The sequence below is a fragment of the Triturus cristatus genome, chromosome 8 (assembly GCF_964204655.1).
Source record: "Triturus cristatus chromosome 8, aTriCri1.1, whole genome shotgun sequence".
NCBI classification, from domain to species: Eukaryota; Metazoa; Chordata; class Amphibia; order Caudata; family Salamandridae; genus Triturus; species Triturus cristatus.
The window spans coordinates 1,244,288,604-1,244,311,982 of record NC_140591.1 but is presented as its reverse complement, the minus strand read 5'-3'; the positions used below and the strand labels follow the sequence as shown (position 1 = coordinate 1,244,311,982).

The 23,379-nt window shown below is 51.0% G+C and overlaps 1 protein-coding gene across 2 annotated transcripts in view; it reads right to left on the bottom strand.

Moving 5' to 3' along the window:
- The window catches only part of USP9X (ubiquitin specific peptidase 9 X-linked), a 1,605,828-nt gene that overhangs the window by 97,780 nt on the left and 1,484,669 nt on the right, over window positions 1-23,379 (bottom strand). For both annotated transcript variants that reach the window (XM_085622934.1, XM_085622935.1), the window contains exon 42: window positions 22,247-22,403. In XM_085622934.1, coding sequence (XP_085479060.1) covers window positions 22,247-22,403 — 157 coding nt within the window. The remainder of the gene's footprint in view (window positions 1-22,246; window positions 22,404-23,379) is intronic.

Sequence of the window (23,379 nt, the reverse complement as noted above, 5' to 3'; positions counted from 1 at the left end):
TGCAAGAACAAGAGCTAACTGGGGAAAGGTGGAAAAGCCTTCTGTAGTCATGGGGTGAAGCCAGAGGAAACAACATCATTTATATAGTTTTTATTTATTTTATGAAAATGGGTGCATAGGAAAAGGTGACTGGATAAATGGGCTTCCCTAAGTATAGTGGACGTTTCTGCATGCTAAAAGGGTTGTTTTGAATACAGGCCCTTGGCTGTAAGACATAGATGTCTGAAGGTTTCCCCTTGTGGTAAATCCTGTGATAAATCTTTCTTTTGGATTTGGAAAGCTGCAAGTTGCTTTTTGAGTCATTCATGCCAAACTAAAGTGAGTTGCAGTACTTTAAAACGGGATAGGGTGAGGGCTCACAGGTCTTAAGTTTCCTAAAGTCCCTTAGCGAAGATGGATGACTGCGTATTTTCTATTGAGGGCTTGAAAGATACTGGAGACATAATGAAAGCAGAGTAGTCATAGTTGTGAAGTAGCTTAAAAGGCAAGAAGAAGCATGTGTATTTGAGTAGATGTGTGATTAGATACACCAATTGAATAGGAAAGGCAGGCGGTAACTAATTTGACTTGTGTACCAATGTTTTTGGAGAGTATGACCCCAATCTGGAGGAAAGCTGTAGGAGACACTGGAGGAGGGTGGTAATTATTAATCCTATTTTTTTATGATTTACATTTATTTTGATACATCCATATCAGTAGTACAAGTTACTTACCTTCGGTAACGATGTATCTGGTAGAGTCGATTCTAGCCGCAGATTCCTTAACGTAGAATTATCCCCAGGAGTGAGACTGGATCTGGAAAATCTTTTGCCACAGCATCTCTGCGCGCCAGGGGGCGGCACCACGTGACTCTGCCCTGACGTCATCCGCAGACGTGACTTCAGCGAGGTCACAAGTCTCACCCCGGCGCGGTGACGTAAGATTTCTTTGGAGAACTTTTCCGTGCCACAACGCGGAGCCATCACTAACAAAACTGTGAGAGTATGGGAACAGTGTGCGAAAAAATTAGTGAAACAGAAAGGGAAGAAGCGAATGGTGAGGAACAGCACCATTAGGGAATGTGCCAAGCACTGTGTTACTGAAAGTCATGGAAATGAAAGAGCAGAGCACCGCTCTGAGAAACAACCCTGCAAAGCGAAGGCAATATCCTCCCTGGAGGCAGAAAAACATGTGAAAAATGTCGTGGCAGACGACAGAAAGTCTGCAACCACAATATACCAGTGAAGTGCAACAAGTCTGGAACAGATGAGTAACGACAAATCACCCCAAGACAACACCATCAAGGAGTGTCGTATCCCCTGCAATGGGCTGAGGGCTGAGGCACAGCAAAGAGACCCCGACCCAGAGGACTGCGGAGGAGTCAGAAACCCCACGCAATGACAAAAGGGGGAAGATTATGAGTAGGCCCCACACTGGAATAACCAGGGTGAAGGGATGCAGAAGTACAGATGAACCTACCGCTCAATTACCAGAAAAGAAGGAGTGGAACAAATAAACAGAACAAAGCATCCTGCCAGGGAGGAAGTTAAAGAGGGCACCCGCAGAAGACAAAGCCACCCGGAGGGAGGCGAGTGCAGAAGACCAAGCTGAAGGGTCCTCGCAGAACGGGGAGGAAGGGCGGGCCGTGAAGGAATCAGTGGCTAGAATCGTGTCTACCAGATATATCATTACCGAAGGTAAGTAACTTTTACATCTAATAGAGACTACTAGCCGCAGATTTCTTAACGTAGAATAGATAACCTAGCCATACCCAGAGGTGAGGAGGGTCTGAGAGAGAACCTCACCAGCTTGGAAGAACACAGGGCCCCAACAGAGGATGTGTCATGGGGAAAGGAAGGACGGCCCAGCCCCCACCAAGTAGAAGTAAGAAAGAACAAGGAGAAGGGAAGGCCAGGATACCACAAGCCTACCCGAGGGGCAAAGGGCGTCCGCCCGAAAACCCAGAGGGACAGACGGCACCAAGCGAGTACCAAAGGAAGAAAAGAACCACTCGCAAATCCAAGGAGAAGAGGTGGAACGGAGGCAGAGCCCGCCTCAGGAGAACACACACAGCAAAGGGGACAGCTGAACGGGTGTCAGCCCCGAGGCAGGGAACAAGGCAGGAACGGCACCACAGCCGATAAGCGCATACGTGAGAAGGAATACACAGTCGCGCAAAGCTCCAGCAAAGCAAGGGACAGGCGCACACGGGTACAAGCCGAGGCCCACGGAGGTGGGCCATAACTACCAGGTGTGCGTAGCAGGCAGATGGTAAATACTATGAAGTATCGTGCCCAGAAGAATCCGAGCGCATGACGAAGACAGAGGCAAGGGAACGTATGTATAAAATAAAGAGAGGAACCCTTGGTAACCCAAAGGACTAGAGTTAAATCACACAACAAAATTAGAAGATGTCCTCTGGGAGAAAAAGAAGGGGGAATCCCGTGCTGTTTTAGCTATCACTTAGCATACATTCACCACTCCTATCCTATCACTCATGCATTTATCCGTATTGGCATACAAATTCCTCACTTCACGAATGAACTTTTTTCACTTCAATTTATTATACAAATCTATACATATAGTGTTTTGTCAATCAATAATGGTTAAAAATTCAAAAGGCCTTCATTGCTGCATTTGGTCACAATTAAAACATGTAAAAATCCAAAATAAAAAATTAAAAAACACAATAAAACATGATCCTATCTATCACTGTCTATCACGTTGCTTAACAGGGAGAAAACCAATAGACAAAATTATCTGTCATTGATTACCACATTCACAATCGACAATTAGACCAACTTGTAAGGTGTTTAAATGTGAAACATCAAGGTCTACTGTCCATTAATAGATGGAAGCGATTGTGGATTTTCGTTAGAGGGCGTCGACGCGTTTCGAAGGACAGATCAAATTGTGCCTTCTTTTTCAAGACCAGAAATTATTTTTCAACTCCCGTGTTTGAAAAATCTCTTCCCGTATTTCCCTTGTGGAGAACCCACCATATATTTTTGGTAGTTGGCCACTTAGATGCTTTGGGAAACGTAAGCCTAGGTAGCCGTGATGACTCCTGATTCTTTTAATACGAATTCATACTGGTTCTTTCAGTATATTCTCCTCGTTTTCCCTTGTTTCCTTAAGTTTAGTGAGACTGAGGGGCGGAAAGCCGTTATTTGTATTCCTCTGTGTTTCTTAAAGGATCTCTGATCTGCTCCGTTTTCCCCGTCTTCTTGTGTTTGGGGCCTGTTTCTTCAATTATGGTTCCGATAGCCGGCGGCGTCTCTCTGCGTCCGTCTCGGTGTCAACCATTGTGCAAGGGAACCCCAGAACAAGCCCCAAAAAAGGACAGTCCCAGTGGCACAACCCGGCCCACAAAGTGAAGTGGGACCGGCCAGAAGATAAAGAGGAGAAGAACCCCCCAAGAAGCAGCCGGGGGAGAGGGGTGAACGAAGCGACCCCCGGGAAGTGAGAAATATGTAGTACAGACCTAAAGCCGTCAACCAGAACACAGGAGAACACCAGAAATAACCTAGCCCCCCTGGAACACAAGGCAGAGGACCAGGCCGAAACGTCAGATAATAAGGTGGAAACATCAAGACACGACGCCGTAGACGGCATGACAAAAGTCAGTCTGGCGATCCAGAGGCTGAAAAGGGAAGACAAAACGCACAGAAGCAGATATCCCGAAGGAACAAAGGTCAAAATGTACGACAGGCAAACCCTGTAGAGGAAGGATAGAAACACCATAGGATATTGAGGGGGACAAAACCTGGAACAGCGCAAGCTGCGCAAAGGCGGAAGAACAAAAGAGACCGTACCAAGCGGTATACAGTGACACCAGGAACCGTGAGGAACACGAGAAGTTATCCACACCCGCCCAGCTTAGGACAGAGCTATTCAATAGCCTACAAGTACCCCACCTAGAGTATGACACGTCCCCAAACAAAACAGGGGAACACTTCTTAGGGAAACAAGCAGCAGAGGTCAAGAACAGAAAAGACCCGTGGGTATCACCACAGGCGGCTTAACAATCAGCCCAAAAAATTACACAGATGGTCCAATCTGAAGACCTATACGGGTTCGCTAACCGCCAAAAATAACACACCACAAAAGTTGAAGGGCTGTACCAGCAGCCAAAAGTACAGAGGGGCCAACGTAAGGACCCTGAAGGCATTCCAAGCCACACACAGCACACACACGGGCCAACCGAAACACTAGGCCCAAAGAGAGAGGTGGGATAAACGCCTCCCATAAGACACCTTAGGACCGACAAGCCGAAGCTGACGGAGGAGGGGGTGGGGGGAACACAGAGCCCAGCAAGGAGTCGTTGAATAGAGGAGTCCGCGTGGGTGTTAAATAAAAGAATCCCATCAAAAGGCAGGTCAACAAGACGCTACTGAATATTCTCCAGAAAGACGCTATCCCGCAACCAAGCGTGGCGGCGGAGGGCCACAGAACTCGCCATAGCACTGGCGAGAGAATCGGAGACATCCAAGACCGAACGGAGAATAAATGCAGCTAACTCCTGACCATCCAGCACATGGTCCCGCAGATCAGCACGGGCACCTTCGTGGGAGGTGCGAGACAGAAGGGACTCCGCGGAATCCCATAAGTCGGAGGTAACCCTGACGAACACACAAAGTGTGTTGAGCGCGCGCAGAGCAGCACTAGTGGAAACAAAAATGTTACGCCCCCAGGAGTCCAACCACCGGCCCTGCCATGACCGTGGAAGCAATACTGAAGGCACGGAAGGAAAAGCAGTCTGCAGGACAGGGCCCTGGGCAGAAAAAAAGGCAGACTGGATCGTGCGGGCAGGACGGTGGCGGTGGAGGAACGGCTGAGGCACCGGATCCCCTGTAGCAGGACGTCCCCAGGCCCCTAGAAGAGTGTTGTGGAGCGAAGCTTCAAATGGAAGAAGCCGCTCCCCTCCACCAGAGCCCAGGTGGAGAACCTCCAACAAGTGGTCCGTGGGAAGTGGAGCGACCGGGTTGCCCATTTGCAAAATGCCGGTGGCCGTGGAGATGGCCCGGACAAAGGCTACACTCTCCTCCGTAGGGCGTCGTGGGGGAGAGAGCAACTCTTCCGTGGGCGAAGGCTGCAAACTAAGCCGCCCGTCCCCGTGCCCTGCTGGAGGAAGAAACTGCCAGCCCCTGTAGGATGGAAGACCCGTGGAGGAGTGAGGGGCCTGAGGGGTCTCCGGAGAAGCCGGCGGGGCAACCAACTGCAAGGTGTGGAAGAGCGGGTACAGGGCTGTGGACGCTGAGACGGCGTAGAACCCGCCCTGGAAGCTGCTGGGGAAAAGGCAACATTGCGGCGTCCAGTCTCCGGTGAAGAGGAGACAAGGAGATGACAATCCTCCGGTGAGGAAGGGACATCTGGAGAAGAGTCGACGATCCGACGTCGAGACGGCGCCGAAGTGTCCACCAGGGGTACCGAGTCGACCTCCACCACCACGTGCCTCATAGGAGAAAGGGGCGGGGTCGGCGCCGACGCGGCCAATGAACGGCGCTGAAAAGGCGCCAGCTTGACTTCCGATGAGGCAGCCTCCGGCGCAGATGACCGAGAGAGACTCGGGGAGGTGCCCCAGGTCCCGGCACCCACCCGCGATGCCGCCAGGGCCAAGGAGGAAAGCCGTCGGTGCCCAAAAGGCGTCGGCTCGGCCTCCGGTAAGACAGCCGCCTGCCCAGAAGACAGAGGGGGACGAGCCGTGAGTCCCGGCGACCTCCTGCGACACCACAGGGAACCCGAGGGGTTTTGCGGCGAGGCAAGGACGCCGTGGGTCGAAGAGGGGAACCCCGTAGGGCCGCACCTCGACGACACCACACCTCCAAAAACCTGATGCCGAACTCGTCGGCGAGTCCACAGAAGGCCCCGAGCATGGCGAGAGATCCGCGGACATCTCAGGGAGAGGAGGGGAGCCCAAAGAAGCCTGCAGAGCCGTAACGTAGGCCTTTATTTGGGCCCTTGTCACCCAAATGCCAGGAAATGGCGGCTAGGGTGGCGATGGGCGAGGGCGCACGTCCCAAGAGGAACCTGCGCCCTTTGGAAAATGAGGACAGAGCCTCTGAGGCAAGCTGCAGGACTTACCGGCAGGCGAGCGAAGCCCATGGGGCCTCGGTGAAGGACGATGCCGCAGCCGGAGTCGGCGGCTTCTGGACCCTTCCGAGGTAGGGGACGGACGCTGTGACGAGACCGATCTGGACAAAGCTCATTGTAGGTACTCTCCACTTTACCAAAGCACACAAGGCCAACGTGAACATCTCTTGGTGACACATAGGTTCTGAAAAATAGTAGCGAGAGGGTATATCCTTGCAATCTGAATTAGTGCTTGCACAAATGGAGGAGCTTGTTCTCTATCATGAAATGTGGAACTGGGTTGCAACTTCAATGTATCATTTCTTTGAGGAAAGTGGATTAGCCCATGTTCTGTCAGCCTAAGGCATCACATATATCACAGACCATTTTGATTATGAAATATTTATAACAGTACACTTATATTCTCTATGCAAGAAAGAAACTAAGGATCTCAGTAGCTAACTTTTTACACTGAACAGGACAACATGGCAAGTAGACAGAAGGTACATAAGAGCCTACTATGTTACTCATCATGCAGCCATGTAAACCTAATGTAATTACAACAAGAGATTTATATACCTTGTGAATCTAATCAAGCTTTTTTATGGAGGGATCCTTTGTAGAAAGTCATGTGTCCAGCGAACAACATACTAGACAGGAGATTTCTGACAGAGTTCCAGCTGGGGCTAAAATGGTGACAAATTAGTAATTCTGGGCTTTCATGTGGGAGGCGGGGCTGGGGCCTAACAGGGACTGGCCTTTTTCAAAATGTACCTTTGAACTGATGACCTGAGTTGGACATCATTTCATTCATACCGAGTGGCACACATTGTGATCCGTGCCTTCATCACCATTGCCAAAATTAATTTGAGACTATGACAAACTCGTGAGCATAGAGAGTGGAAATATAAAGGATATTCTTGGGTAGGGAAACTACAAAAAGAAAAAGAAGGGGCCATAAACATTAAAAATGAACAAGTTACTTCCCTTTGGTAATGCCTTATCTGGCAGAGACCATCTAGCCCCAGATTCCTTAGAATTATCCCCAGGCGTCTGGAAATGTGAGCAGTAGCCCTGCGCACCGGTAGTTTGCAAAGTTTGGCTATGCGTGGAGTCGTCGGCGACGCAAATTACGTGTGCGGTACCTTCATAGGCGCCACGCCAGCATGCCAACGTCCGTTTCTTTTCATGACTTTCCACGCCAGGAGCGTGGAGCCATGAAAAACACTAACCACTGGTGTATGGAACTAGGACCCTGAAAGGGGAAAGCCCTATCCCTAAAAATCTCTTTGCATAGCGAGGAGGATGGGTGGGTGAATAATGACTCGGTTTTACAGAAGGCACATACATTTTTCATTTGATATAGACTTCTAGCCGCAACTTCCTTACATTAGAATAGATATTCAAGCAATGCCTCTCTGGAGATGGGTCTGCAAACTTAATTTAGACTAGGAAGTCCTACAGGACCGAATGGGCCAAGGGCCCATCCCCGACTGTCCAGGCAGTAATGTTTGGTAAACTTGTGCAGTGAGGTCCATGTTGCTGCTTGGCAGATGTCCAGGAACGCAACTCCGCATGCTAACACAGTGGTCTCAGCCTTGGCTATGGTGGATTGAACACACAAGCCCTCTGGGGGCTGCTTTTTGGCCAATGAGAAGCAGATTTTTAATGCAGAGCAAAATCTATCGGGAGATGGTTTGTTTGTGTGCGGCCTTTCCTTTCTTGGTTCTGACATGTCCCTCAAAGAGTAGATAGTCCACCGGGAATGGTTTTGTGTGGTCAAGGTAGTACAACAACGCTTTTATTGGGTCCAGACAGTGGAGTCTTGACTTTTCCTTAGAGGAATGAGGCGGAGCGTATAAAGTAGGAAAGGTGATTATGATGTGGAATGGGGTGACTACCTTTGGCAAAAAGGATGCTTGACTCCGAAGGACCAGGATGGGAAGAATGAGGTGTATGGAGGCTGGGATGACAGCGACTGCAGTTCACTGACCCTTCGGGCAGATTTAATTGTTACTAGAAAGGCTTTCTTGGTGGTAAGGAGACTAAGAGGGCAGGTATGAAGTGGCTCCAAGGAAGCACACATGAGGAAAGTGAGGACCAAGTTAAGGTCCCATTTAGTCATAACAAAGGAAACTGGAGGAAATAAGTGTTACAGACCTTTATGGAACCTATTTACAATAGGGGACTTTGAGAGGGAAGGCTGATCTGGCAGCTGCAGGAAAGCGGAGATGGAGGATAGATAACGTGCCCAACACAGAGGCCTGCTGGGCTAGGGTAAGGATAAATAAAAACTTGAGAAAGGAGGGCAGATAATGGGTCAACCTGTCTGGTTGTACACCATGCCACAAACTTACTCAATCGGCTGGTGTATACCGTGTTGGTGTAGGGATGCCGAGCTGCCAAGATAACATTACAGACTTCGGGTGGAAGGTCGAAAGCAGTCATCTGTTGCCTCTCAATCTCCACGCAACAATGCGGAGCATTTACAGGTTCGGGTACAGAACCCTCTCCTGCTGCTGCGAAAGGAGATCCTCCTGAAGAGGCAGCCTAATCTTAGGACTGATTTCCATACTCAACAGCTTGGGATACCAGACTCTCAGAGCCCAGTTCGAGCCACATGGATGACTTGGGCTTGGTCGTTCCTGACCTTCTTGAGAATTATGGGCAGGAGTGGAATGGGCGGAAAGAGTCTCCTTGGAAACTCCAGCGTGCAGAACTGAGATTGCACATTCTCGGCGGTGAACAGATCTAACCAAGGCTCTCCCCACTGCTGGAAGAGACCCTGCGCCACCTCCAGATGAAGACGTCATTCGTGATCCGCTAGGCATCTTTGGCTGAGTTTGTCTGCTCTGGCATTCAGAGATGCCGCCAGGTGTTCCCCCACTAGGGATATGATCTGATGTTCAAGCCATGTCCAGAGATGCAGGGCCTATTGACAAAGGGTTCACAAATTCACCCTGCCCTGTTTGTTCTAGTAACACATGGCGGTGGCGTTGATCATGAACATCTGCACTAGCCTTTCCTTGATAAAGGATAGAAAGGTTTTCAATGCTTGTCAGATTACAGAGCTCCAATAAGTTGATGTGGAGTCTGGATTCCGCCAGAGGCCTGAGATATTCACCTCTTCCAGATACCCACCCAATCTCATGAGTAACGCATGTGTTACTACTGTTAGGTCAGTTTGGGTAAGGGAGAGAGGTCTGCTGCTGACCAAGTCATGGTTCATTAGCCACCACTGCAGATTATTTGTAGTTAAAGTTTGTTAAAAGTTGCCTGTCGAGTTCTGGATCATGTCGGAGGCATTCCCTTGATACTGCGTCCACTGGAACTTTAGAGGGCATATGTGACAGGCAAGATTCAGGAGGCCATGGAGGCCATGAGGCCCAGCAGCCTCAGAGTCAGTCTCACAAAAATTCAGGATAGAGGCGGAAACATAGGTATCATTGCCTGAATATCCTGGACTTACCGCTCGGGGAGGATAAGCTCAAAACTTCACTGTGTCCAGAACATCTCCGATGAAAGGGAGTGTCTGAGAAGTGGTCAGATGTGACTTCAGCACATTTCTACTGAACCCCAGTGAGTGCAGGAGGCCAGCCCTAGTATGGAGGTGGCAGACGACTGCCTGGAGTGAGCCTGCATTCAACAGCCAGTCGTCGATGCAGGGAAAGGCTGGCCCCCGGATCTCTGCAGATGAGCTGCAACCACTGACATCACCATGGTGAACACACGAGGGGCACTGGTAAGGTGAAAGGGGAGCACAGTGAACTGAAAGTGATTGTGGCCTACTGTGAACAGCAGGTGAAGTCAGTGGGCAGGCAGGACAGAAATGTGGAAGTAAGCGTACTTCAAGTCCAACACTACCATGGTCCACAGCAGACAGGGTCCAGGCAGAGAGGACTTGAGTGAGCGTGAGCATTTTCAATTTCTCCCTTTTCAGGAAGAACTTGAGAGGATGCTGGTCTAGGATAGGAGCAAGGCCTCCTTCCTTCTTGGGCAGCAGAAAGTAGCTTGAATACCAACCACAACCTACTTCTGATGTCGGCACCCTCTCTATGGCTTTCTTGGCTAAGAGAGCCACTGCTTCCTGACTGAGTAAGGAGATATGGTCCTCCATCTGCCTGTCACAAGTGGGTGGCATGGGTGGAGGGGAAGTCACGAATGGGAGGAAGTAGCTCTTTTGGCCAATCTGGAGAACACAGTGGTTGGATGTTATCGTCCTTCAGTGGTGCAGGTGACAGCATATTCTGCCTCCCCACTTGGTGCCCATGATGGTCAGAGGGCAGGAGGAGAAACGAAATAGGCTTGTAGGCTAACGGAGGTGGTGAACTGACCCGACCTCTGGCTGCCTGACCCACAAGGTCTGTGGGTATCGCCTATTTGGCAACACAGGGGCTGAGAAGCTGGGGTGCAGAGGTGGCTGGGTGGGTGGAGATGCAGCTGAACGTCCCTTCCATGGCAACCAAAGGAGAGAAAGGCGGACTGGGATTGGCAAGGGGCCATGGAAAGGCCCAAGGACCTGGCCGTAGCTTTGCTGTCCTTGAAGCGCTCCAGCGCTGAGTCAACCTTGTCTCTGAAGAGATGGGAGCCATCATAGGGCATGTCCATGAGCGACACCTGGACATCACCAGAAAAGCCAATGGTTCTCAACCAGGCCACTGACGATAAAACCGCTCTGCCTAGTGAGTTGGTTGCGTGGAGCCCACAGCGAAAGGTGAACTTAGCTGCCTTTCTATTATCAGCAATAGCTTGGGAGAGTATGGCTTGGGCCTCCTCCAAGACAGTAGGCAACACCTGCGCAACCAAGTCCCAGAGCAAGTAGTAGTATCGGCCCAAAAGGCATGTGGTTTTCACTGACAGCAGTGCCAGGCAGGCAGAAGAAAACATCTTCGCGTCCAAGGTATCCACCCTTTTGGATTCCCAATCCGGTGGAGCGGTAGGGAATGCAACAGGATTTACGGTGGAGGCTTGGACAAACAAGCTCTTCGGGGTGGGGTGAGAAGATTTGAGTCCCCTGGTGCGGGGCGATGGGCAATTGTCCTATTCACAGGAGCCCCTGTGCAGGGCTTGGACCAGGCCCTGAGCCAGACGTCTATGAGGGCGTCACTAAACGGAACAAGCGGTTTGGAAGGGGTGACCCCTGACTGATGCACCTCCGTCAAGAAGAGTGTCGTGACAGCCACAAAGGGAAGCTGAAGGTCGAGGACATCAGCCCCTCCTCACCAAATGAGGATCCCTCCTCCATATTCACGGTAGGAGAGATCAAGCCAGTATCTGGTGAGCTGTCCAGTCCACTGGCATCCGCCAGATCTTCACACCAATTGTCCTCATTGGTGTCTAAGGCTGAGTATTCATAATGGTTCAGTTGCCCCTCCCAAGCCAGGCTTCGACCTGGATGGAATAGCTTCATTCGACGCAAGAGTTGGAGTCAAATGACGCCCATCCGGCTCCATGTCAGAGTCGGAGACAATAACTGGGGCAGCGCCACCAGCAACGCTGGCAATGGGACTTGCGCTAGGGAAGGTCAAGGTGATTCGACTAGCATTGGTCCGGATTCATCCACGGATCCAAGACCCCCCCAAACTGGTGCTGGTGGCGAACCCACCAGTGAAAGTTTAGCAGGGGGCCATCCCAAACAAAGGACATGCCAGCAGGGACGGGACGCTCAAATATGAGGTGCATGGCCTCATAAAACTCACAGAGTTGTGCAGGGGTTGCTCTAGCTTTAGCAAACTCTGGGAGGTGCGGAGATGGCCCAGGCACAGCGTCAGCTACAGAGCCAGGCACCGAATGCAGACATACCCTCGTTGTCGAATGACTTTGATGGACGGGAGGAAGTCGAAGACTGATTCGACTTCTTGTGCTTTGACTTCTTGTGGGACTTACCTCAATGGGACGACTGACTGCGACGAAGATCGACACTGCGTGAGTGAAGGCCGCATCCGCCTCCGTAGGGCCCCGCGGTGGAGAAAGCAGCTCCTCCGTGGGCGACGGCTGCAAACTAAGGCGGCCGTCCCCGAGGCCAAGCGGGAAGTGCAAGGGCCAGACCTGGAAGTCAGAAGGAGCCGACGAATGAGGGACCTGTCGCTCTTCCGACGAATACCTCTGCCTCACGAAGGGCGGGGAGCCGCCCTTCGACGCCGGTGAAAAAGACACCACACGGTGACCAGTCTCCGGGGAGGACGACACCAATATACAGCCTGCCTCTGGAGAAGAAGGAGCGTCCAAAGACTAATCCGCGGTACGACTCCTGCGTGGAGCCATAGAGTCCGCCGCCTGAGGTAGGGTGTCGCACCAGCCGGTGTCACCGTACAAGGTACCTCCAAGTCATCCCGCACCGGAGACCGGAGCAGAGACCGGAGTTGAGCTGGAGCCGCACCGGCCCCGGGGCGGCGCCGGAATGACCCCCATCGAGGCAGCCACCTGCATGGGGGCACGTGACGGACCTAGGGAGTGGCACGAAGCCCTCCGCCAGCCGCTGCCCAGAATGAGGCGAAGATCGCTCGGCAACCCATGTGGCGGCACCAGGGACGATGCAACCTCCGACTCGCCCTCCGACAAGGCAGCCGCCTGTGGGGAGGGACGAGAGGGGCCCGGAGAGGGTCAATGGGTCACCCCTGAGTCTCGACCCGGAGGAGGGCCCACCGACCCCTGTGGCGCCGCACGGGCCAGCTGCTGCCGGCGCCGTAGCGGCGTCACCTCGGCCTTGCACAGAACCACCTTGTCAAAGGACCAAGAGGGGCTTGGGGATGCGACCCGAGCCCCGGCGACCTCCCGCGACACCACAGGGACCCATGCGGGAGTTTGCGGCGAGGCAGAGACGCCGTGGCCTGAAGGAGGTGCCCCAGAGGAGCCGCACCCCAACAGCAACACAGCCTCCAAGCCTGGATCCGAATCAGTCGGCACCGGGGCGGGAGTCAGCGGCGGTGCCGCAGAGGGCCCTGCGCAAGGCGAGGGATCCGCCGGCGCCCCAGGAGGGGAAGGAGGAGGAGACGCCAGCGAGGCCTGCAAAGCCGCCACGCATGTCTCCATTTGGACTCTTGACGCCCCAACACCGGGAAACGGTGGATAGGACAACACGCGGGCCGCATCACCTGCGGAGAGTCCACGCCCCCGGTAGGCCGGAAACCAGCCCCCGGGGACAAACTGCGACACTTACCCACCGGGGAGCGACGCTCACGTGACATCGGAGAAGGGCTAGGACGACGACCACAGCCGTATCTGAAGCCGTCCGCCGAAGCAGACCGAAGGGAGGACGTCGACCTGGAGAAACGCGCCGATAGAAGTTTCATCCGGCGCTCCCGCCGCGCCTTCGGCTTCAACTGTTGGCACGCCGCACAATCTATGGTGCCGTGATCCTCCCCCAAACACCACATATAAATGAGGCGAGGGTCCGTCGCAGACATAAGACGCCCACACAACATGCAAGTTTTAAAGCCCGAAGGCATTCGTACACTGTTCCACCAAAAGAAATGGAAGAAGAAAGGGGGCCCTAACAGGCCGTAGCAAAGATCGGATCCGCGTTGCACGCGGAAAAGTAAAAAACTGACGTAGGCACGCCGGGGCGGGTCTTATGTGACCTCGCTGACGTCACGTACGCGGACGACGCCTAGGCGGAGTCGCGCGATGTTGCCCTGCCCCGGTGCGCAGGGATGCTGTGGAAAAAAAGTTTCCGGATCCAGTCTCACGCCTGGGGATAATTCTACGTGAAGAAATCTGCGGCTAGTAGTCTCTATCAGATCTTGTCTTACACAAGAAGGCGTTAAGAGGGAGGAATTCTAAAGGAAGAACGAAGGCTTTTGTTCTCTGCAGCACAAGGAAGTAGCTAGAGTAACACCCGAATCCTACTTCTAAGGCTGGAATCCTCTTTATGGCCCCGTTGGCCAAAAGTTCCTGTACTTTGCTGCAAAACAGACAGCTGTCCCTCCTTCAGCCAAGCTAAAGGTGGAGGAAAGTGTGGTGGGTGAAAAGGAATGGAAGGGCATAGCCCTGTTGCACAAGTTACTACTTGTGTAACGATATATCTGTAAGAGACATTAGTTAGTGATAGATTCCTTACCTTAGAATATCCCCAGGCGTCAGGCTGGATCTGGAAAGTTTTGCTAGCAGTACCCCTGCGCGTCAGTAGGTGGCGTCGTAGGTCTCCGTGCCCGTCGCTGGTGTCGTAAGCGCCGAGATGACAACACGGAGACTACTTAGGCGCCACAAATGCACGCTGACGTCCGTTCTGTACACGACTTTCCGCGCCATGAATGCAAGAAACTGTCCACCGGTGCCAAGAAACCAGGGCCCTGAAATGGATGACCTTAACCCTAGAAATCAGTTTGTAGACCGGGGAGGATGGGTGGGGCGGTAAGGAATCTATCACTAACTAATGTCTCTGACAGATATATCGTTACACAAGTAGTAACTTGTGCATCTGAAAGAGACCCGTTGGTGATAGATTCCTTACCTTAGAATAGACACCCCAGCAATACCAACCCCGGTGGTAGGTCTGCAAATAGATTACACAAGAAAGTCACGGAGAACAAGACGGTCAAAGAAGCAGTCTCTCCGGACCTGACTGTCAAGGCAGTAATGCTTGGTAAACGTGTGCAGCGAAGTCCACGTAGCTGCCTGACAAATGTCCTGCAAGGAGACGCCGCGTCCCAAGGCAGTAGTGGCTGCCGTCATCCTGGTAGAATGGGCACGCAGCCCCACAGGAGGCTTCTTCTTAGCCAACACGTAACGGGCCTTGATGCAGAGAACGACCCACCGAGAAGTGGTCTGCTTGTGCACAGCTCGACCTCTTTTTGCGCCCACATAGCCAACAAAGAGCTCGTCATCCACCCGGAACTGTTGTGTGCGCTGCAGGTAAAACGAGAGCGCACGTTTTGGGTCCAGACGGTGGAGCCTCTTTTCCTCTTTCGAAGGATGAAGAGGTGGAAAGAAGGTGGGCAAAGTGATGGTCTGCCCGATGTGGAAGGGTGTGACAACCTTTGGCAGAAAAGGACGAACAGAAAGGAAAGGAGGTTTGGAAGAAAGAGCCTGGAGCTCACTCACTCTTCTGGCAGAGGTGATACTTACCAGGAAAGCCGCCTTGAGAGTGAGAAGACGCAAAGGACAGGTATGAAGGGGCTCGAAGGGAGCATACATCAGATATGTCAAGACGAGGCTCAAGTCCCATTGAGGCATTATGAACAGCACAGGAGGAAACGTGTGAGTAATGCCTTTTAGGAAACGGTTAACAACCGGGGACTTAAAAAGAGAAGGCTGATCTGGAAGCCGTAAAAAGGCGGAGTTGGCCGAAAGATAACCTTTGATAGTGCCCAGAGCAGAGCCCTGCTGGGCTAAAGAAAGAAGGAACAGAAGGACTTTGGAAAGAGGTTCAGAAAGGGGATCCACAGCCTTAGCTGTGCACCATGCCACAAACTTGTTCCACCTGCAGGCGTATACTGTTTTAGTGGAGGGACGCCTGGCTGCCAGAATGACATCGCAGACTTCGGGAGGAAGATCAAAAGCTGTCAACTGTCGCCGCTCAATCTCCACGCATGGAGGTGGAGGCTGGACAGGTTCGGGTGGAGGACCGTCCCCTGCGGCAGGAAATCCTCCCGAAGAGGCAGTCGGACCGGGGGATCGATCTCCATGCTGAGTAGCTCGGGATATCAGTATCTTCGTGCCCAATCCGGAGTCAAAAGAATGAATTGGGCTCGGTCGTGCTGAATCTTCATCAGCACTCAGGGCAGAAGTGGTATAGGCGGAAAGGCATACAATAGACCGCAACTCCACTCGTGACGAAAAGCGTCGCTTAGCAAGTGGAAATTCCTACGCGCAGAACTGAAGACATTGCGCATTCTCTTCGGTGGCGAATAGATCTAACCAAGGCTCGCCCCACTGCAGAAAGAGATCTTGCACAACGTCAGAATTCCGACGCCATTCATGATCCATCAAGCACCGGCGGCTGAGTTCGTCCGCCCTGCCGTTCAGAGAACCTACCAGGTGTTAAACCATCAAGGTGATGCCGTGATGTTCCAGCCATGTCCAGAGGCATAGAGCCTCCTGACATAGGGTCCAGGACCCCACTCCGCCCTGTTTGTTGCAATACCACATGGCAGTGGTGTTGTCAGTGAACACCTGCACCACACTTCCCCGGACAGAGGGAAGGAATGCCTTTAGTGCAAATCGGATCGCCTGAAGCTCCAACAGATTGATATGGAGCCGGGACTCTGCCGGAGACCAGAGGCCTCTGATCTCCGCCTCTCCCAAGTGGCCTCCCATCCCAGGAGGGACGCATCCGTCACTACTGTGTGCTCCGGTTGAGGAAGGGAGAGGGATCTGCCATTGACCCAATCGGGATTCGTGAGCCACCACTGCAATTGCCATGCAGTGCCTTCCGAGATCTGGACATGATCGGGCGGGTTGCCCTGATGCTGCGCCCACAGGAACTTCAGGTCCCACTGCAGAGCCCGCATATGCCATCTGGCATGTGTCACCAGCAGGATGCAGGAGGCCAGCAGGCCCAGAAGCCGGAGGGTCATCCTGACGGAAACCCGGGACAGAGGCTGAAAGATTGGAATCATAGCCTGAATATCCCAGACTCGCTGCTTGGGAGGATAAACCTGAAACAGCGTCAAATCCAGAACCGCTCCTATGAAGGGGTGCTTCTGAGAGGTACTCAGGTGCGACTTTGGCACGTTGATTGAGAACCCCAGCAAATGCAGTAGGTCGGCCGTAGTCTGATGGTGGTTGACGACTGCCTGTGGCGAGCCCGCCTTCAACAACCAGTCGTCGAGGTAAGGGAAGACTGACACCCCCAACCTGCGCAGGTGAGCTGCGACCACCGCCATCACCTTCGTGAACACAACAGAGGGGCGCTGGTAAGGCCGAAGGGGAGCACGGCAAACTGAAAATAATCCTGGCAGACTGTGAACCGCAGTTACCGCCCGTGGGCCGGCAGGACAGGGATGGGACAATAAGCATCCTGCAAGTCCAACGCTATCATCCAGTCTCCAGGGTCGAGGGTAGCCAGGACCTGAGCAAGAGTCAGCATTTTGGACTTCTCCTTCCAGAGGAAGCGATTGACGTTCCGGAGGTCCAAGATGGGGCGCAGGCCCCCTTTGTCCTTCTTGGGGAACAGAAAGTAGTGGGAATAACAACCAATCCCCACTTCCGGCCCAGGAACGCACTTGATGGCCCCCTTGGCCAAGAGGGCCATGACTTCCTGCTGGAAAAGCACCAAGTGATCCCCCAACATGCGGTGGCACTGAGGTGGCATGGCTGGAGGGGAGGAATGAAAGGGAAGGGAGTAACCCCTGCGGATGATCTGCAACACCCACTTGTCAGATGTGATATCGTGCCAGTGGGGGAGGGGGTGGTGGATCCTGCCACCCACCGGCGTGGGGTGCTCCACAAAGCTCAGATTAGGAAGGTTTGAAGGTAGAAGCAGCGGGGGCGGAGGTGGACTGACTCCCAGACCCGCCCCTGTGAAAACTGCGGCCGCACGGAGGGTGGCTCTGCACAGGCTTGTCGACGGAACGTGCCTGGGCGCCTCTGCCGTGGCCACGAAAGGAATGAAACCCAGGAGTGGCCAGGCTTTTTGTGGAAAGACCCAGACGCTCCAGTGCACTGTTGGCCTTACCACCAAACAGGCGAGTGCCATCAAAGGGCATGTCCATGAGCAAGCTCTGGACGTCGGGCGAGAACCCAGTAGATCGCAACCAGGTGTGGCGACGCAGCGCCACAGTCGTAGAAATCGCCCTGCCCAACGAGTCAGCGGTTTCAAAACCACACCGAATGGCGAACTTAGCCGCATCCTTACCCTCAGCAACCGCCTGGGAACGCACAGCATGGACCTCCTCAGGACACTGAGGCAACACCTGAGCAACCGTATCCCCCACCGCGTGGGAATAGTGGCCCAATAAGCAGGCGGTGTTCACCGACCGAAGCCCCAAGCTGGTCAAAGCGAACAACCGCTTACCGAACTGTTCCTGCTTCTTAGAGTCCTTATCCGGTGGAGCCGTGGGAAAGGCACTCTGCGACGTCGAGGCCTATATGACCAGACTCTCAGGCGTGGGATGAGTGGTCAGAAACGCGGGGTCACCAGGCGCCGGGCGGTGATGCCTGGCGACATTCTTATCCACAGGGGCCCCTGTGGCCGGCCTCGACCAAGTGCCCAACAAGACGTCGGTGAAGGCGTCGTTGAAGGGAAGCAGGGGCTCCGATGAAGTAGATGTCATCTGGAGCACCTCAGTGAGGAGATTAGTTTTGAGGGCCACCGTAGGAAGTTCGAGGTTGAGGACCTCAGCAGCCCGACGGTGCACCATCGTGTAGGAAGCGCCCTCCTCCATAGTAGGCGGTGGAGAAGCAAACCCCGGGTCAGAAGAGATATCGAGGTCACCGGCGTCCTTCAAGTCGTTCACCCAGTCCTGCTCGGAGTTACACTGACGGGCCAGAGGGTCCGAGGACCCCTCCCAGTCATCCTCCACCTCTGTTGCAGGGGAAACAGACCGCGGCGGCAGAGCTGGAGAAGGAACATACGGCGTTGGAAACGGCGCCGTGAACAGCGCCGGCCGTGGCCAAGCCGGCGCCACCTCCCAATGCGGATCCCAGGTAGGAACGAAATGGTCCTTGAACCAGGGCAAGGGCGGGACAAACAGCACCCACTGTGGCACCAGAGGCGGAGCCGAGGGTGGCGCTGGGGCCGGAGCCGGCAGCGCTGGACCTCGTGGCGCCAGAGCTAATGGTGCAGGATCCTGTGGCACCGAAGCTGGATCCGCCTGTTGGGCCGATGGCCCAACAGGATCTGGACACAGGACCGCGCCGACGGGAGCCGAGGCTTAAACAGGCAGTCCATGGTAGCAAGAAATTCTTGCACCTGTTCGGGAGTCGCCGACGGACTCGGGTAAGGCGGGTAGGCCGCAGGACTCCCAGGCTCCAAAGGAGCCGCAGGGGCAAAACCCCTGTCCCCCTCGTCCGCATCCGAGGACCGACGGGGGGATGTCGGAGAGCGAACACGCTTCTTCGACTTCTTTTTATGTCGTTGCTTACCGGAATCCGAGGGCGAAGACAGAGCGACGACTGTGGCCCCGCGAGCGTTTCCGGGAACGGTCCCTGGACCGGCGTTGGGGTACTGCTAGCAAAACATTATGGATCCAGTCTGACGCCTGGGGATTATTCTAAGGTAAGAAATCTATCACTAACGTGTCTCTTTCAGATCTCTGCTGTAGGGAGATACACGTCACGGAACTCTGCATCCTGTCTCATGACTAGAACAAAAGAGGCACTCTCTTTAGTGGCAGTTCAGAGGGAGAGAAGTACAGTGCCAGAGAAGGTGTCAAGAACACTGGGATCCTGGGGTTTGGCATACCAATTGTCCTCATCTCATAGAGGGGTGAATTTGTCACCATCGTAGTCATTGCTGGAATCTGATTCCAAGACGAGCTCTGTTGTGGGGTAGGGGCAAGGTTTCTAGTCTGAAGGATTGGTTAATGACTGCGCCCTAGTGGAATTGAAGAATGGCTTTGACTCGACCTGGGAAAGGCGTTAGGCCTGACTCTGCTGGTGGATGCCGCAACACTGGTGTAGGGTGTTGTGTCAAAAGCCACTGTAGCTCAGAGCCACTTATCAGTGAGCAGGCGTACCACTTTGGAGTTTCCAGATCCAGTCTAGTGCCTGCAGGAATATTCATAAGGTGAATAATCTGCAGTTAGAAGGATACACCATATGCAAGTCGTTCTTACAATGTGGTTCGAGCTGAGGCGACTGGATATGCAGCGTTGAAAATCTGATCAATACAGAGTGTGGAAAATGTAGCACATGACAAGGTAGGAAAAGAGTAACTTTCAGCAAATATGAAGTTTGAGTCTTTGCTTTCTATCTCAAAAGTATAAAAGTGTGACTTGTTTGAGGAGATTGAAAGGGCCTTGAAATAACGAGGGTGGTACTAGATTCAGACACAGTGGAGGGAGCATTTCAACAGACTTCGCAAGATATACATTTCATAATGTGCTCTTTTCCAAAAAATGCCAATGCCAAAGCCTTACAGGGGAAGGTTTATTTAGGGAAGATATTATATATTAATCCTACGCTATAAAGCAGAATCTGACAGATTGAGGTTTATGCTGACAGATTTCAACTTTAAAAAAGTATAGATTTCCAGTGGTAAAATGTTAAGGAACTCAGTTCACTTATATGATATAGTGGTTAAGTTTACTTTAGAAGCTTTATGATTATAATGGCTTTGTTTCCTTCAAGAATCTGCAGATGCAGTATAAATTGGCTGATTATATGTTTTTTAAATATTTACAGATCAGGGACTATTTGGTGAGACATCTAAAATGTGAAAGTTATCTAGGTCTGATATATGGGACTGTCTGTATAGTAGAAAAATCAAATCTGTGATGTCATATGTATAAATTTATCCAGAATTCTAGGCAAAAAACGATTTTGAAAGATTGGCGGGGCGTTGGAGCAAGGCTTTGGGGACAGAGGTTACATCTATTGTTCTTGAACAAGTGTTGAACACCTTAGACAGGTCATTGCATTCCGTCAATCTGCGATTGCAGCAATTTTGCACTATATGTTTGTTATATCACACAACGGAAAAAAATTCTAAGTGGCTTACGTCTGGTTTGGGTAGTGATCGGACAAAATGCCCTAGATGTGACCTGTATGTGGCTAGCATTACACACGTTTGCAACTTGTCCTGAATGAGACATATTGTCAGCAGATCGGTCAAGTATTCTCTTAGAGGTTGGGGATAGTGGCACCAGTAATGGTCATAGAAATTATGATGGGTTTTAAGATAGTGAATTATAGACTTAGTCCAATATCTTCAATACTGCTGGTTGCTGCTAGATTGGCAATATCCCTGGTATGGATTTCTACAACATCACCCTCTATAAATGATTGGTGGCTGTTGGTTAAGCAAACGTATGAGATGGAAAGAGCCATTGCCAAGGCAAGGGGTACCCGCTCTGTGATGAAGTTAAATGCAATATGGGGGATCTTGTTTTAAACATTTTTGCCTTTTATATAATATTATTTGAGGCAGAGATAGTTATGTTCTGATGTTCCCCTCTTTTATGTTACTTTTTTTGTTTGTTTTTGCTTTAAGTTATTCAATTATGGTCTCTTGCTGTTATCTTTTGTTTATGTAATGTGTAAAGTTTGTGCCCCACTTGTTGACAATAAAAAATATATAATAAAAAAGAAAAGAAGCTCTGAGGTTAGTCAGTTTTTTGGAATGTCTGGAAAAGCCATTTAGCATCATTGACGAGCTACAAGATGGAGAAAAAGAATTACCCTTGCCAGCCAAGTTGGCTATAATGTATGCTATATTACGTTATCACGACTAGCCTTGGTCGTTGACACCATGCATGTTCTACATCCTTGCGTGGAGTTTTTTCAGTTGCTAAACTTCCTTCACAAATATGCTGACAACTGACCTAGTCGTGAACCTTTTGAACTGTGTTTTACATTAAGTATACTTTTCTTCCGTTTCAATTGCTCTGTGCCCCGTCTTAATGTCACGTTCCAACTGAAAACACACAACTTAAGGTTTAGATGGTATTGCCACACGTGCCCCTCAGTTGTAGGTCGGGTATGGCCAACAAAATAAAAAAGATATGCTTTTTCTGGGGGCTGAGAATACCATTCAACGCAGAATACCCTCAAACACTGGGGCCTTAGGACAATTATTTTTTGGGGGAAGGAGCGGGATTTCTGATTTGCTCACGTCTCAATTCTCTTACTTTGGTTCCGTGTACAGAGCCCAACCCCTACCGATCCAAAGATGCATAACAAAGTGAACCATACTCCACTTAAACCTTTGTTTTCACAGATCTAGTGTATCAGCTAATTATCAATAGCCATGCAAGGGTTACCAAATTATACATCCACCCAATCAGATCTTAAAATCACTCAGCAAGGTATTATGGCTCTATTTTCACAAAACGGGGTAACTGAGAAAAGCTGAAAAGCCTTCTATAATGCCAATTTATTTTTATCTTGAGTGCATAACAAGCAATCACATAGTTCCTTCAGTTGCATATCATTTGTTGTTTCTTGATTAAGAGCTGCATTTACTATTTTGCTATGCAAACTTAAATGAAGGTACTTTGATTTGAGAGTAGTCACAGGAAAAAACAGAAAAGAAACAATTTAGAGATAATACCATAAGTAACTTAACAAAGGTTAAAAATGTAAAAAAAATCACCTGCAAAATTTGGTAGGCTACTGGACAGTTGCTAAACAATGCTACCATGCATTTTATACACTGGTATGCTCTTTTCTGATAGTGGTTTTTAGAACGCTGAATTGTATCAAATAATCCATCCCGGTCATCTGGAATTCCTTTAAGTGCATTGTGAATCCTGAAAAAAAATTTAACAGATTAGCTTTGCAATACTTTTTAAAAAACTTTATTTTCCTTTTACCCACATCAACAATGCAGCATCACATAATATTCGCGGGAAATATAAGACAAATGCAAAGGACACATAACATTTCAAATATGCAGTGAGTGGGGAAAAAGAAACAAATGTACAATTCGTATTGGCCAGAAGATGTGTCGCATAGCAAACAGAAAAAAGAAAAATGAAGGAGGCATTATGAACAGATTGCAAAACAATATATATGAAACAATTATTCTGAAGCAGATATTCAATAAAAAAACAATTGACTATAGCCAATAACAATAGTGCACATGATACCAGGGACACATACAGCAACAGTCACCCTCATTCCCCAGACAAGGCAATATCTTCCATATCTCCAATACACTACAGGAGGCAATTTGAGCTACGTCAAACGTAATACAGTCATATAGCATCTTCCCGAGACTCCTCCCCTACAGTATCAGAACCCACACTGTGGTAATATGTGCGATATGGGCCCAATGTCTCGTGGGGGACTACGAGTCGGCATAAGGGCATGATAATCATCAGTGTGTGTGGCAGTGAGCCACTCGGCTACTGTTGGTAAAGGTCTCTTCATCCAGCGCATTACATCTCTGCGCCAAGCTAACAATAGAAAAAGCGCCACTAATTTTCGGTAGGACTTCGGAACATCACAGTCATAGTCTAGCATTGCCAGCAAAGGAGAACAAATCCATACCTCACCTGTAATATCTCGCTGGACTTTAACTGCACAAGTTACTACTTGTGTAACGATATATCTGTAAGAGAAATTAGTTAGTGATAGATTCCTTACCTTAGAACAATCCCCAGGCGTCAGACTGGATCCGGAATTTTTTTTTGCTAGCAGTACCCCTGCGCGTCAGTAGGTGGTATCGTGCGGCTCCGCTTCCGTCGCTGGCGTCATATGCGCCGAGATGACATCACGGAGACT